Below are 13287 nucleotides of genomic sequence, written 5' to 3'. Positions count from 1 at the left end.
TAACAGGCAAGAGAGGATCGCTCCCAAGATGGGTGTTGCCCAGAAAACACTTTGGGTGTTTTAGGAGAGTTTTGGTTTGGCACTTTGTTGTTAAACTGCTTCCTGATGTAGGGAAGGCTGTGTGGTGCCAAGCAGGGCCCTCTGCCCAGGACACTGCTCCATGGCGTCCTCGTGAGGGGAGTTAGGGCAAGGCCTGACCCTGTGCATCCAGGTTCTGGTGCTGCTACTACTTCTAAGCCCACTCTCAGCCTGCCACCCTCCTTGAAAAACAAGAGCAAATCTCTGTTTGCCGCTGCCAGGCCTCTTGCCAGGATCTCGTACTGCACCTGCAAAGCTCAACCTTTGTGTGGGTGATGCCAGGCATGAAAGCAGGACACCTTTCTCCTCGTTTCTGTAGTAAATCTACATGTGAGTGGAAGTAGCATGGCTACTTTGATGGAAAGATTATGGATGCACCTGACAAAAGAGATAGGAAAAGCTCTTCCTTCCCCAGTCTGGTCTGCAAAGGGAGTGTGTGACACTACAGAAAGACATCTGCAGTAGTCTGGAGTCTGGAAGACACTTCAGAGGACTTCTCCAGATGCCAGCGTGGAAAATAGGGCCCTCCCAGTTCTTGTGAGAGTGCGGGTAAATCTCGAGGCTTGTTAGAGAAACCAGCAGCTGTTAACTGCTCAGGTTGCTTGTGCTTCGAAAGCTTTGCACTGCAGAGACTTAATCTCTGAAGGAGTCTGGAGCTGATAAATGCTCTGACTGGTTTCTCTTGAGCAAACTGGAGTTGTTACCATTATAGGGATGTCTGATTACAGGGTACAGTCACTTGTGGCTTCGTATGCTGACACTACTAACTGGGTATACCTCAAGACTTGCTAGATCTTCCTCTAAAGTAACACCTGGGCTTGGCCTGATCTTCCTGCTGCCATGGGAGCTTTTTAGCCACCTTTGCTTTTGTATTCAAATGGCCAGATTTGCACTCGTGTCAGAGAGGGATGATTTGGGGATTATGCCGTAGTGGCTCCTCTCATAGAAACTCAGTTCATGCATTAGCTTCTCTGCCTCATCTAGATGCAGCATCTAGTGCCTCCAAATTGTTAGCACCAGTGAGGATGAGCACTTCAGCCGTCAGAGGGTTCATCCCTGTCTCACGCTCACAGAAGTGGGCACTCAGCTCGCTCATGGGGTGCGGAGAGGGAAGTGGCACAGACTTAGCAGTGCTCTCCAGGGGAGCAGGAAGCCGGGCACAGGACTCCAAAGTTCCTAGCCTGGGCCCCAGCATCTTCCAGCAGCTGGTGGGAATGATCATGTGAGCGTCCGGCAGTCCCGGAGTTGTCCAGTCCCTTGGGAGTCAAGGCTGGGCTCTGGGGAGAAGGGCCCAGGGGAAGGTGTGAGGATGGTGGAGAAGAAGGTACTCTTCAAGAATAAGCTCTCTGCAACAGGGCTGGTGTTTCCTCATAGTTGCCTGTAGCAGTGCTCACTGGGCACGTCGTGGAGAAGGGCTGTGTCCTCTGTGCTTCCGAGTTTGCTGAAACAGTGAGGTATGACTGAAAAATGGATGTCTCCAGTCCCTGGCTGCCCGCCAGCTTTGGCCACGCAGTCTCCGTTACTTGCTGACAATCCAGAGAAGCCACCTACCTCCGTGTGTCACAGCCTCCCTCTGCTGCACCGCAGGCCGCTGGGCTCCCGGCCCAGGTTGCTCCTGGCTTTGCCAGGCTCTGGGCAAAACGTGGCCTCCTGGTGACATGGGATCACTGTCCTGGCTGCCAGTGCTGCAGGCCCAGCCTCTCTGATGTCTGTAGTTGAGGTTGGCCTAGTGTCAATGCCAAACATGCATTAAATAGTGCTCAGAGGGAGGGCAGGACTCAAACGTTACTACACTCGAGGAAATACTAATGCATCGGTACCTACGTAGCAAGCTTGTGATGTCCTGTACCTGTCTTCTCTGACTGTGCCTCTGGATTATCACCTTGGAAGACATGCTCAAGAGCCCCAGGCCGTGGTCAGCACCTGGCTCTTGCTTTTCCTCTGCCTCTCGAGTGCCTTTCAGTTCATCTCAAGCCAGTCCCAACAGATCCAGCAGGATGTATAGTTTTGTTTACAGTGGACCGTCACTTTTGTTTTCATTCGTGCTCTTTGTGGAGGTAAATTGCCTGATGTTACTGTGAATATCGAGAATCCCCTGTAAATAATTAGCCAATAAAATAGATTGCATTTTACTGTGGCGTGTGAGTGTTTCAGAAATAACCCTCAAAGCAGCAGAGGCAGCAGCTTTCACTGAAACATTCAGCAAACGGCTCCAAGAGCAAGTGCCTGGTTTTAATAACTGGACCCCAGTACCCGGGCAGCTCTGGGGGGGTCTTCTCTAGGCCTTGGTCTCTTGCAGTCCCCTCCTGCGCCCGTCACGAGGGCACCTGGGGGGTAAGTGCCACCTGCCCGCAGCTGGGGATGGAGCAGCAGCAGCTTCTGGGCCCATGAGCCGTAACCCAGAGGCTGCTGGAAGGGGAGCACTGCAAATTCCTCACGTAGAAGTAGCTGCTTGTTTTAGTCTACTCCTGAGTTTGGGGAAAGGCGAGATGGAAAGAGGACCTAGTGCCTCCCAGATCTGCTTTCCACTACCCAAGGTGAGGGCAAAGGACACAAATTTGAGGGGAGATGTAGTAATAAACCCATGTCATCATGGGGGAACATCTATATGCAGCAAGGAAGACCAAAGCTCTCCTTCCCAGTGTTTTACTCTGGTTTGTATTCACTTATGCAAGAAAAATGGGGTTGGGTTGGTTTTCATTCTGAAACCTCTTTCTGTTGCTCCTAAGATGTTTCCTGTCAGATTTAGGGCACACTGGGAATGTTTGCCTGGCAGCGTGATTCCCCATAATTTCATGTGCTGTGAGATGGCAGAACAAGATCTGCTCCAGCCCACGTTACTCCGTCCAATCTGAAGAAGAGCCTGGAAGAGATGCAACTTCTGTGCATTTCTCCAGCCTGTCCTGAAATCAGATGCATCACACCAGGCTGTAGCACGAAGTCAAGTCTGGAGCTCAAGTCAAGTCTGAAAACTTAACTTGGGCAAAAATATTTCTTATATTAGCTAATCTACCGCTTTTTTTTTTTTTCACATGCCCAGGTCTGTGATTAGTAGCTGCGAGGTGGGTACAGCCCCTTCAGGGGGGTTATGCTCGAAGTTTGATTTTAGGAACACGTGGGCAGGGCAGTGTTAGCTTAAGCTGTGGGCTGAAATCAAAAGGAATTGGAGTTGTTTCACAAAAATCAAATGCCTAAAGAGCTGCAGCCTTCTTTTGTGCTGGAAAGGAGGAGTAACATGTCAGCATGGACCATTTTTCTTCTTCCATTCAAATGAGATTTTTTTTATACATGGGAGGAGAAAATAAGCAAAGAAAAAAGTGTCACAGCAAGAGAGAGGAATGTTTTTTGAGGATCCAGATTCTGCCTCAGGTTCTGCTGCTGGCCATAGGTGGACGATGGGTATTTGTGTTGCCAGTAACTGTCCCCGAGCAGTCGCTGCTCCTCTTGGCACACTTCACACTCAGTAAAAAACTTCCCCCTTGCCCTGCTCCTACCCAAACCTACAAAGAAACAGGAAGAGAATCTGAGCATCTCATACACCCTCACACTCCCGCACAACCTCCCAGGCTGTTTCTCCCTTTCCAACAATTACAGTCCCCATATCTCTTTTTTAATGTGGTCGATAATATCACGGAAGTGGGAACCTGTACATGTTTCGGGTGTAGCTCTGCGCTGCTCAGCTCTGCCACATTCAGGCTTCCACCGGGTTTCTCCAGCCAACGCTGGCACAGGCAGAAACGCTGCAGCGGCCACACGCGAGCTCCCCGCGAGCACCGCGTCAGCCGCACCTTGTGCGCTTTGATTCATGGATCCAGCTTTGGGGAGCGCTGCCAAACTGCCACAGGGACAAAGGCCCCACAGCTCAGTCTTTAGTACTGTATTAAAAAGTATTGTCAAGGCGCGTGAATGCAGGACAGCCTGGGAATAAACTCCAGACCGAAGCAGGTCAGCAGCAAGGCCGGGCTGGTGAACAAGCAGCAGGGAGAGTCACAGGCTGTGGAACATCCTGCCAGGGAGATGGCTGGAACCGTGGTGCTTGAGGCATTGATTATATTACTGCTTTCTGTACTAGAAGATGGTCAGAAATATGTTCTACGGGAGTAGGGAACCTTTCCCATTCCATCCCTAAGGTTTTTAAACACCGACAACCTGCCTCTTCAATTTTTTATTTTGCTGTGTTTTGGTCACCTGGTCACCCCAGACTCCTCTTCAGAACTCTTTTTCTTGCTTTTTAAGCTTTGTACCCATCCAACTGACAGTGGCATCTGTCACTGGTACCAATGTGGGTACTTGCTCGTGAGTCACTATTGGAAATGAATCCATTTTTCACACAACACCATCAATAAGGAGATATTTAGCAACCTTTGATCCCAGCAACAACCTCCTGCTACACAGCAGTGCAGCCAGAACGATGCACTCGCCAGCTCTGAACAGAAGGGAATAAGTTTAAAAGGGGAAAAAAAAGCTTAGAAAATACAGAATATTGTTCCACATCCGGGTCCCGGTGTGTTCTGCTGTACTGTACTCTGTGGCCTTTTCCCTCCAGGGAAACAACCCACATCGGAGTGGAGCCACTGGCTCTAGAGCAGCTCAACAGCCGTGTTTGGCACTAGTCTGTTTTAACAGCCCTGACAGCGCCTTTCTGGCCTTCTCCAAAGAGGACGGAGCAGCATCTGCGAGAGGCTTTGCCCTTTGGACCCAGAGCCCCCAGACCTTTATTCACCCGACCTGTAAAGCATCACGTGGATGCTGCTCAGCACCTCCTCCTTGGGGTGCCGCGTGCGTGTCGCTGTCTCGTGGCACTGACGGCGTCAACGAGCGCATCCCGCTGCCTCCATTCCCAGATCCGAAGCTCCCCCAGGCTCTCCAGGCAGCGGCGTCTCCTGCGCAGTCCCGCTCCCTCGCCAGCCACGGAGCTTGCACGCTTTTAAAACAAGACATGTTTATTTAAAACACAGCGCTGGGCCCGGCGCGAGGGGAGCGGCGGGGGGTTGCAGGGATCGAGCGCAGCGGCCGCCGCCGCTAGAACTCGAAGGTGCCGAAGTGCGCGGCGCGGCCGCCCGCCTTGGGCTGCGGCTTGTAGCCGATGCGGTCGCTGATGAGCTGCTCCCGGCTCTTGTGCTCGGCGCCCAGCGCCACGGCGGCCTCCTCGCCGCCCGCCGCCGCCTCCGCCTCCTCGCGCTGCTTCTTGCGGCTCTGCGGGGCGAGGGCGCCGCGTCACGGACCGCGCTACGGGACCCGCCCGCGGCCCCGCGCCGCCGCCCGGCCCCGCGCGCACCTCCAGCTCCTTGCGGATGCTCTCGAACTCCTCGATGTCGTCCAGCTTCAGCTCCAGCCGCGTCGGCTTCCGCCGCAGCATCGCCCGCGCCCGCCGCCTCCGCTCCGCCTCAGCCGCCGGCGCGGGGCCACAGCGCGTCCCGCCGCGCCGCCCGGCATGCCCCGCGCGCCACGCGCCTAAGCCGGCCACGCCTCCCGGCATGCCCCGCGCGCCACGCGCCTCAGGCCGGCCACGCCTCCCGGCGTGCCTCGCGCTCACCGCGCGCCACGGTGACCACACCTCCCGGCATGCCCCGCGCCTCCCGCCAGTAGGTGGTGACTAGCGTACACCTCCCGGCATGCCCCGCGCTCCCCGCCCGCCAGGGGGGCCTCACTTCCCGGCATACCCCGCGTTCCCCGTTCTCCCGGCCGCGCTTCCGCAGCGGACCGGAAGCGGCCGCGGGCGGCGGGGCCGGCGCCATGGCCTCCGCGCGGCCCCCGGCGGCGCGTGCGCCCCCGCGCCCCCCCGTGCGGCCCCCCGCCCCCCCCGAGGTGCGCCCGGTACCGGGGGGCGGGGGCGGCGCCTCCGTTGGGGGGGAGGTCGCGGGATGCAGGGGGGAGGAAGCAGCGAGCGGGGCCCAAGCGACCTCAGCGACACCCGAGCCCTCGAGAGGGATCGTGATCGGAGGGAAGGGTTTTTTTCAGGATTTTTTGGAAATTTTTACTTTTTTAAACTAAAAATTCCGCATTTAGCATCATCCTTTGGACATAAAGTTGTTTTTTAGTGTTATTGTTGTTACGTCCCCTGCTAAGCGAGGGCGTTGGGAGGCGGCACTCGGCATCTCAGGCGGTTCGGGAAGTGCTTCCCGCTAAAAGAGGAAAATGAAAGAGGCGGGAGGACAGAGGGACTGGAGGACCATGCACAAGGGGCTGAGAAGACGGGGGAAAGGGAGCGGATGGACTTTGAGCAACTGCGGAGTGCGCTGTCTTCTTGCACTTGAAGCAGAGCCCTAGTGTTCAGAATTTCCCTCTCTTGTATCATTTTGGGTCGTTTCCTGCTGTTTTTACTTTCTCACCCGGCCAAGGTACCTGTGGAATGTTTTCTTTTCAGCCAAACCTCAGCAGAGAAGTGTCTAAAACTCTGCCCCTGCTTTGCAGGCCACAAAGAGCAAGGCGGCGGAGGAGGGCGATGCTCCTCCGGCCAAGAGAGCCCCCATCTTCTATGGCAGCTTGGAGGAGAAGGAGAGAGAGCGCCTGGCGAAGGGAGAGTCAGGTCTGCTGGGAAAAGAAGGGGTGAAAGCTGCGATCGAGGCTGGCAACATCAACATAAGCAGCGGTGAGTGCTCAACCCTGTCACCTTCCACTTCTCACGCTTGATTTTGGCAGATTCCTATGTGTCTCTGAGTTTGGGGCTAATTTAAAATTAAGCACATGACTCTCTTGCCTAGCTGCTGTTTTTAACTCATGACTTTGTGCTTCAGGTGAGGTCTTTGATCTTGAGGACCATATGAGCGAGCGCCAGGCCGAGGTCCTCGCCGAGTTTGAGCGCCGCAAGCGAGCCCGGCAGATCAACGTTTCCACGGACGACTCGGAAGTGAAGGCGTGTTTGAGAGCCCTCGGGGAGCCCATCACGCTCTTCGGAGAAGGGCCAGCAGAAAGGAGGGAGAGGTGCGGGGCCTTCCGTGTCGTTGACAGCTCTCGGTGCCGTCTGCCCAATTCCTGAAATATTCCTTGTGCTTTGGGTGTAACGGGCACCTCTGGTCACCCTCTTTCTGACCTAGCAAGAATTATGGAGGGTGGGAGAAGGGAAACGACCATCAGTTGTCGGGCTATCTGAGTGTGATCTGCTTCTTTTCAGATTACGAAATATCCTTTCAGTGGTTGGCACAGATGCCTTGAAAAAGAGTAGAAAAGATGATGACAGGTCTAAAAAATCCAAAGAAGAGGTAATATTTTCTCTTTTTTATTCTTTTTTCAGTACTGCTAGCTCTTAATGTGGCTGGAAATATGTTAAAAAATTCAGGCACCTTATTTGGGTGGTCTCTGATGCAGCAGTGCTTCTGGTTTCAGTCAGACTGTGAGGGTTGTAGCTTATTTATGTGGAGAGAATTAAGTCTGGCTTGTGCTGCAGGCCGAATTCCATGTTGCATACGGCATACAAACCAGGAGACTGGGCCGCGGGGCTGTTATTTAGGAAGTCTTATATTTTTGACCGTAGTTATGCAAATAACAAATTCAGCCCCTTAAAACAGCTGCCTTAAGATATTAAGATTTAAGAGAAGATGCTGTGGTGGCAGTTAAGTACTGAGAGGAAGAGAACAGATGGGCTCTATCATATTATTGATTTCTTTTGTTTTTTTTCTTTAAGTATCAGCAAACCTGGTACCATGAAGGACCACGCAGCCTGAAGACAGCCAGGCTGTGGCTTGCTAATTACTCGCTCCCCAGGTAAGGAAGAAAATTAGAGCTCGTGTTCGTGGTAACTGTACCGGCATTAGTGCAGCTTTAGGAAAAGCAGAGGAAAGGGTAGGGATTTACTACTCCAGTTTTGCTTTGCACAGGGCAGTGAAGCGGCTGGAAGAAGCCCGGCTGCTCAAGGAGATTCCAGAGGCAACCAGAACGTCGCAGAGACAGGAGCTGCACAAATCCCTGCGGGTAGGTTTGACAAATAGCAGCAGTGCAGAAGGACATCGTAGTAGTTTCTGCCTGTGCCTGTCATCTTTTGCAAAGCTCTGCTTTTTCTTTCTCTTCCTGTGATATGCATAAAACACATCACCTTCCTGTTCGGTGATTCAGAGACCTGTGTTAATTGTCCCCCTGTGTGGAAAGAGGTCCCCACACTGCCTTGTCGCTCCCCTGTGAGGTTACAGACGTTTTTTTCCCAAATTTTTCATGGATTTAAGTTGACGAGGAAAGGACTGCTCACTTCTCTCATCCTGTACTGTGGGCACTGTTGTGTAAAACCAAGGGATGTGGTAATGGCAGTGATGTTTTAGAATGACTCTGGGGGCAGCTCCTCCCTTTATGTAAGGGACTTTCCAAAGGCCTCTGTCTCTTCCTCTGCATATCTACTTACTTCATCTCACTCTTTGGGCAAGGCCTTCTCTACTTTACTTATTTGCCCTTGCTCTTGCTTTTGTTTTCAGTCCTTGAATAACTTCTGCAGTCAGATTGGAGATGATCGTCCGCTGTCCTACTGCCATTTCAGTCCCAATTCCAAATTCCTCGCTACTGCCTGCTGGTAAGTGTTCCTTTAAAGCCCTTGCCTTAGAAAGAAGGGGAAACAGGACAGGAGTGAAGGAGAGAGATGTTACTGGAAGTCTTTGAAACCTGTGAGTTCAGCAGGGTGCTTTGCCCCTGCTATGAACTCTGTCTTCAGCCTATTTTAATGTTTTGCGGGGATTCCAGTGTGGGTCCGTTTGCCCTTGGGGGGTTTGTCCTGCAGCTCTGTGTTTGAGCTGTTCCCTGAGGTTCTGTTTGTGTCTGCCCTGACTCACTGTGTTTCTCGTGTTCAACAGGAGCGGGCTGTGCAAGCTTTGGTCTGTGCCTGACTGCAACCTCGTCCACACGTTACGAGGTAGAGACTCCCACCGAAACCGTTTGATTAGTTCTTTTGTCCCTCTCTGGGCTGAATTCTGTGCTGTTTTGTGACTCAGATTTTATTCTGACAAGAGCATAACTCAGACTTATGTGGTAGGGGATGTGTTGTGTAATCCAGAGGAGGTCCTGTCCTTTCTCTTTGAGATGAGAAAAGACCTAAACTTGTTGTTCTCCGAGTGACGCTTTTCAGTTTGGTTTATTTCAAAACCTGGTTTAGTTGTTTTAAATCAAGTACTTACATGCCTGGCCACCTCACTTGAGAACAACAGTGAATTTCCTTGCACAGTGGTCAGAACTTTGACTAAGTAGAAGTATGAGGGGAAAATCTCTTGATTCATTCATGTAATTTTTCATCTCTGTTTAAAGAACTACAAGCCTTGATTTTGGCAATATTACTGGGTGCTTCTGAATTGCAGTTTAGCCCTTTGCACTATGGATGTGCTGTGGAAGTGCTGCTTTTCTGATGCTCTTTTTGTGATGAATTGACCAAGATCTCGAAAATGCTAATTTTCTACTCTTTCTTTTGAGGACATAACACCAACGTTGGAGCAATAGTCTTCCACCCCAAAGCCACCATCTCCGTAGACAAGAAAGACGTTAACTTGGCCTCCTGTGCGGCCGATGGTTCTGTCAAACTTTGGAGCCTTGAAAGGTCAGGCTGATACTGGCACATGCTGCTGCAACACTGTTGCTTGTGGGGCTTATTTTAGACATCAGATGCTTGTCATCCTCCTGCAAATGCAACGTCTTGTAGCTATATCCGAGCAGTTTCTCATCCTGTAATAAAAGGAATCGCTCTGTGTTGCTGCATGGGGCTAGCTGGTTTTTGAAGACAGGCAGTACTTACCTACAGCCTGAGAAGAACACCGTAGCGTAGATACCAGCTCTAGCACCTGCACGTTTGAAAAGCAGAGCCCTGCAATGCACCTGGGACGCTCTGAGATGCTTTGTGTCCAATTGTGAGCCCAGATGTGTTGTTTTGACAGTGTTTGGCCTGGGAGAAGCAGACCTGTGCTATGAGACCAGTGCCTATCGCTCTCCTGTGACCAAGTCTCCTTAATTGGCCAGCTGAAGCTCTAGATGCTGCTCAGATTTTCTACTAAAGCTGCCAAGCTGCTGCCTGTCCTGGGTACAGCCTTGAGGACAGCAGGGTTTGCTGCAGCTGGGGATGTGCCCCCTCTGCGGGGTGCGTTTTGTTTCTGCTGTTAAACAAAGTGGTGCCTGCGGTTCCTGGCACAGGTCAGGGCACCTTCCTGCAGGGCGCTGCCCGCAGTGGGGATGTCGTTGCACGAAGCTCGCAGTCAGATGCTGATGGTGTCACTGGGCTGTTGATGTTCAGGAGGCCTGAAAATATCAAGGGCCTTGTTAATTCTGAACGTGATTATCCCAGGAGAGCTTTATAACTGAGGTCAAAAGTATGGATAAATGAGCTTCATGTATAGCGTTAGCTATGTGGACAAAAGACAGTATTAGCTACCCTTCCTCATCAAAAATTTTGGCTATTTACCAAATACCAAATTATTACCAAATTAAATACCCCAAAAATTGATATTTAAGTTATCAGCTGTTGCTGAGACTGCAAAAGCCTGGTTAGCACCAGCCATCATCAGATGACTTGGTTTCTGTTTTTCAGCGATGAGCCTGTAGCAGATATCGAAGGTCACACCATGAGAGTGGCACGTGTGATGTGGCACCCATCTGGAAGGTTCCTGGGCACTACTTGGTATGGAGATTGGGTTATTTGCTTTAAGACATTACAATTAGCTGTCTGGCTAGCAAACTGATGGGCATCACTGCCTGTCTGAAAGGGAGTCCAACATGGGCAACAGTTTAACCTGGTCTGGGCCATTGCGATGTTTGTTTTTGTTGTTGTTATGTTTGTTGTTGTCTTTGGGTTTCCTGTGTTTTTTTTTCTCTGTTTCCCTGTGGACAGGCTTGTTCCTGGCCACGTCTTCCTACATAGCACACCAAGTTTTGGACCAGCCTGTGTAAATATGCTGACAGCTATTACATGTGTGCCCAGTTCAAACAGGGTTGTAAGGCTAGATTGGAGATCCAGAAAAATGCATTTAGTTGGATAAATGCTTTGTTTTTGCAGCTATGATCACTCCTGGCGCCTGTGGGACTTGGAAGCTCAGGAAGAGATCCTGCATCAGGAGGGACACAGCAAAGGTGTCTATGATATTGCCTTTCACACGGATGGGTCTCTTGCTGGGACTGGGTAAGTCTGTTCTGTCTGAAGGCCGCACAGGAGACATTACCAGGGTTTGTTGTGGGCTGACTCGACTGCCCCAGTGATTCTGGTGCGAGGTCGAGCACATTCTGAGAGTTGCTGGAGAGGGTGATGGGTGGGTTCTTTTCTCCCCAGCGGACTGGATGCTTTTGGTCGCATATGGGACTTGCGCACAGGACGCTGCATCATGTTTCTAGAAGGCCACCTGAAGGAGATCTATGGTGTTAACTTCTCCCCAAACGGGTAAGAAAGGAGTTGCGTGGTTTATGTGGAAACTCTGAATACAAACCCCATCTTCCATGACTATGGCCTTTCTTGACTCTTTTGGCAGATACCATGTTGCAACTGGCAGTGGTGACAATACTTGCAAAGTGTGGGACCTCCGTCAGAGGAAGTGCATCTACACCATTCCTGCCCATCAGAACCTGGTGACGGGGGTGAAGTTTGAACGTAAGCATCTCCTGCCCCTTGTTCCTGTGCTCCTTATCGCTGCCTTTCCCAAGCTGAGATGGCAGGAACTGGGCAGTACCTGTGATAACCTATAGCATTGATACTCATGGGGACAACTCAAGCACATCTTCGGCCCAAGAGAATTTGTTCTTGCTTAATGATAGAGGATTTTTCACTTTTTTTATTTGTAAATCTTACTTCTCCTTTTTTCTCATCCTCAATTGCAGCCAATCATGGAAACTTCCTGCTCACAGGAGCTTACGATAACACAGCAAAGATCTGGACTCACCCTGGCTGGTCTCCTTTGAAAACACTGGCTGGTCACGAGGGGAAGGTCATGGGCCTGGATATCTCCCTCGATGGCCAGCTGATAGCGACGTGTTCCTATGACAGAACCTTCAAGCTGTGGACAGCGGAGTAGCTCAGAGTTGCTGATGAGCTGGAACTGAGATGTTAACAGCTTTGAACTTGGACATTCTTACATTTGGGCTTTTTTATATTAAAGGAAAAAAAAGGAATCTGCTGTTGCAGGTGCATTATGGTGGTAGTCACTGCCTCATCTTAGTTTCCCAGTTGAAGTGGTTTGGAAATGTGTTTTCCAGGGCTTGGGGGGAATCAAAGTCTGGATGAGCATCTCATGCTTTTTAGAACCCTTTTACCCTCTACACACTGTTTTTCTGTTGTAATTTGGAGATGAATCATCTACTCCCGTGCATCAGCTTGGCTGCATCAACATATCTCCAAGCCAGCTGGTTTTTAAATGCCTGTAGGTAGCCGTGTAACTCTTCAAGTACAGCATGTTGTATAGGCTCTAATAAGGTCCTCCTTGCCTGCCCGGGAGCCTTGGGTAGGAGCCTGTGGCTGCAAACTTGATACTGGCTGTCAGTTATCAGAAAATGGTGCCCTCCTCCTCCATCTGTAAATTTCTCCTACATCTGTAAAGTTGGTCTCTGAATGTGGAAGTCTGTATCCCCTTTGTGTTTACTTATAGTAGAGTTTAAAGGCCTTTTTTTTTTTTTTTTCAATTTTCCCTGCAGCATCACAGCCTCTCTCATACCCTCATTGAGCTGTCTCAAGAATTAGGTGTTTCAAATTCATGCAAGTATCAACTGATGACATTGCTGTGTCTCACCTGAGTTAATGCAGAGCAGCCTATTTCACTGTAGGATTTTCTTGTTCTAGTTTGCGCTGTGAGGAGCTTTTGTTTAAACTTTAAATTGGAAGTTTTGAAAATATGATGTTTTGGAAAATCAAAATGTGTTTTGAATACGCACCCTTGCTTCCTGGTTTGAGTAAGGGACAGAGCTATTACAGGTACTTCACAATAGACGCACTTTAATTTCATTATCTGCTGTATCTACCCGCCTGCGTGCTGAGAAGCCAGACCCCCACTAACTGGAGCCTGAGAGCTGCTGTTTCACTGGCCTGAGGCAGGAGGGGCGTTTTGGCTCTCCGGAGGCTCCTCTCGCAGTCTCATGAGTCCCTCTGTCATCCCCGTGTTGCTGAGGCTGTTCCCAAAACGTACGGCCGTGCACAGGGCAGCGAGGCCTGCGCACGCAGGGAATGGCCTGCTAGGCAGAGTAGGTGGCTTAGGGCACTTGTGAGCGGGTTCCAGTCAGGCCCGCACTGGCCAAGCAGCCCCCCAGCAGCTCCCCGTGCTGTCCTGCTGA

At 51.1% G+C, this 13287-nt stretch overlaps 2 protein-coding genes across 2 annotated transcripts; one reads left to right on the top strand and one right to left on the bottom strand.

The window, feature by feature from the left end:
• Positions 1-5079: 5079 nt before the first annotated feature.
• CDC26 (cell division cycle 26) lies at positions 5080-5528 on the bottom strand. The gene is made up of 2 exons (XM_088527980.1): positions 5357-5528; positions 5080-5274 (listed from the first exon to the last, which is right to left on the bottom strand). Exons 1-2 carry the CDS (start codon positions 5435-5437, stop codon positions 5101-5103), a joined length of 255 nt encoding a protein of 84 aa, XP_088384106.1. The 5' UTR covers positions 5438-5528; the 3' UTR covers positions 5080-5100.
• A 286-nt stretch (positions 5529-5814) lies between these two features.
• Positions 5815-12135, top strand: PRPF4 (pre-mRNA splicing tri-snRNP complex factor PRPF4). Its single transcript, XM_088527979.1, has 14 exons — positions 5815-5886; positions 6493-6670; positions 6816-7002; positions 7193-7280; positions 7703-7782; positions 7896-7989; positions 8481-8575; positions 8853-8911; positions 9463-9586; positions 10568-10657; positions 11033-11155; positions 11303-11410; positions 11499-11617; positions 11845-12135. The coding sequence occupies exons 1-14, from the start codon at positions 5815-5817 to the stop codon at positions 12036-12038; spliced, it is 1611 nt and encodes a 536-aa protein (XP_088384105.1). The 3' UTR covers positions 12039-12135.
• The last annotated feature ends 1152 nt before the right edge of the window (positions 12136-13287 follow it).

Source organism: Tinamus guttatus, unplaced genomic scaffold (genome assembly GCF_059628265.1).
Source record: "Tinamus guttatus ecotype Peru unplaced genomic scaffold, ASM5962826v1 Tinamus_guttatus_pri_ptg000297l, whole genome shotgun sequence".
In the NCBI taxonomy this organism is placed as follows: domain Eukaryota; kingdom Metazoa; phylum Chordata; class Aves; order Tinamiformes; family Tinamidae; genus Tinamus; species Tinamus guttatus.
The sequence above is the reverse complement of the archived record's forward strand: the minus strand, read 5'-3'. Positions and strand labels throughout refer to the sequence as shown.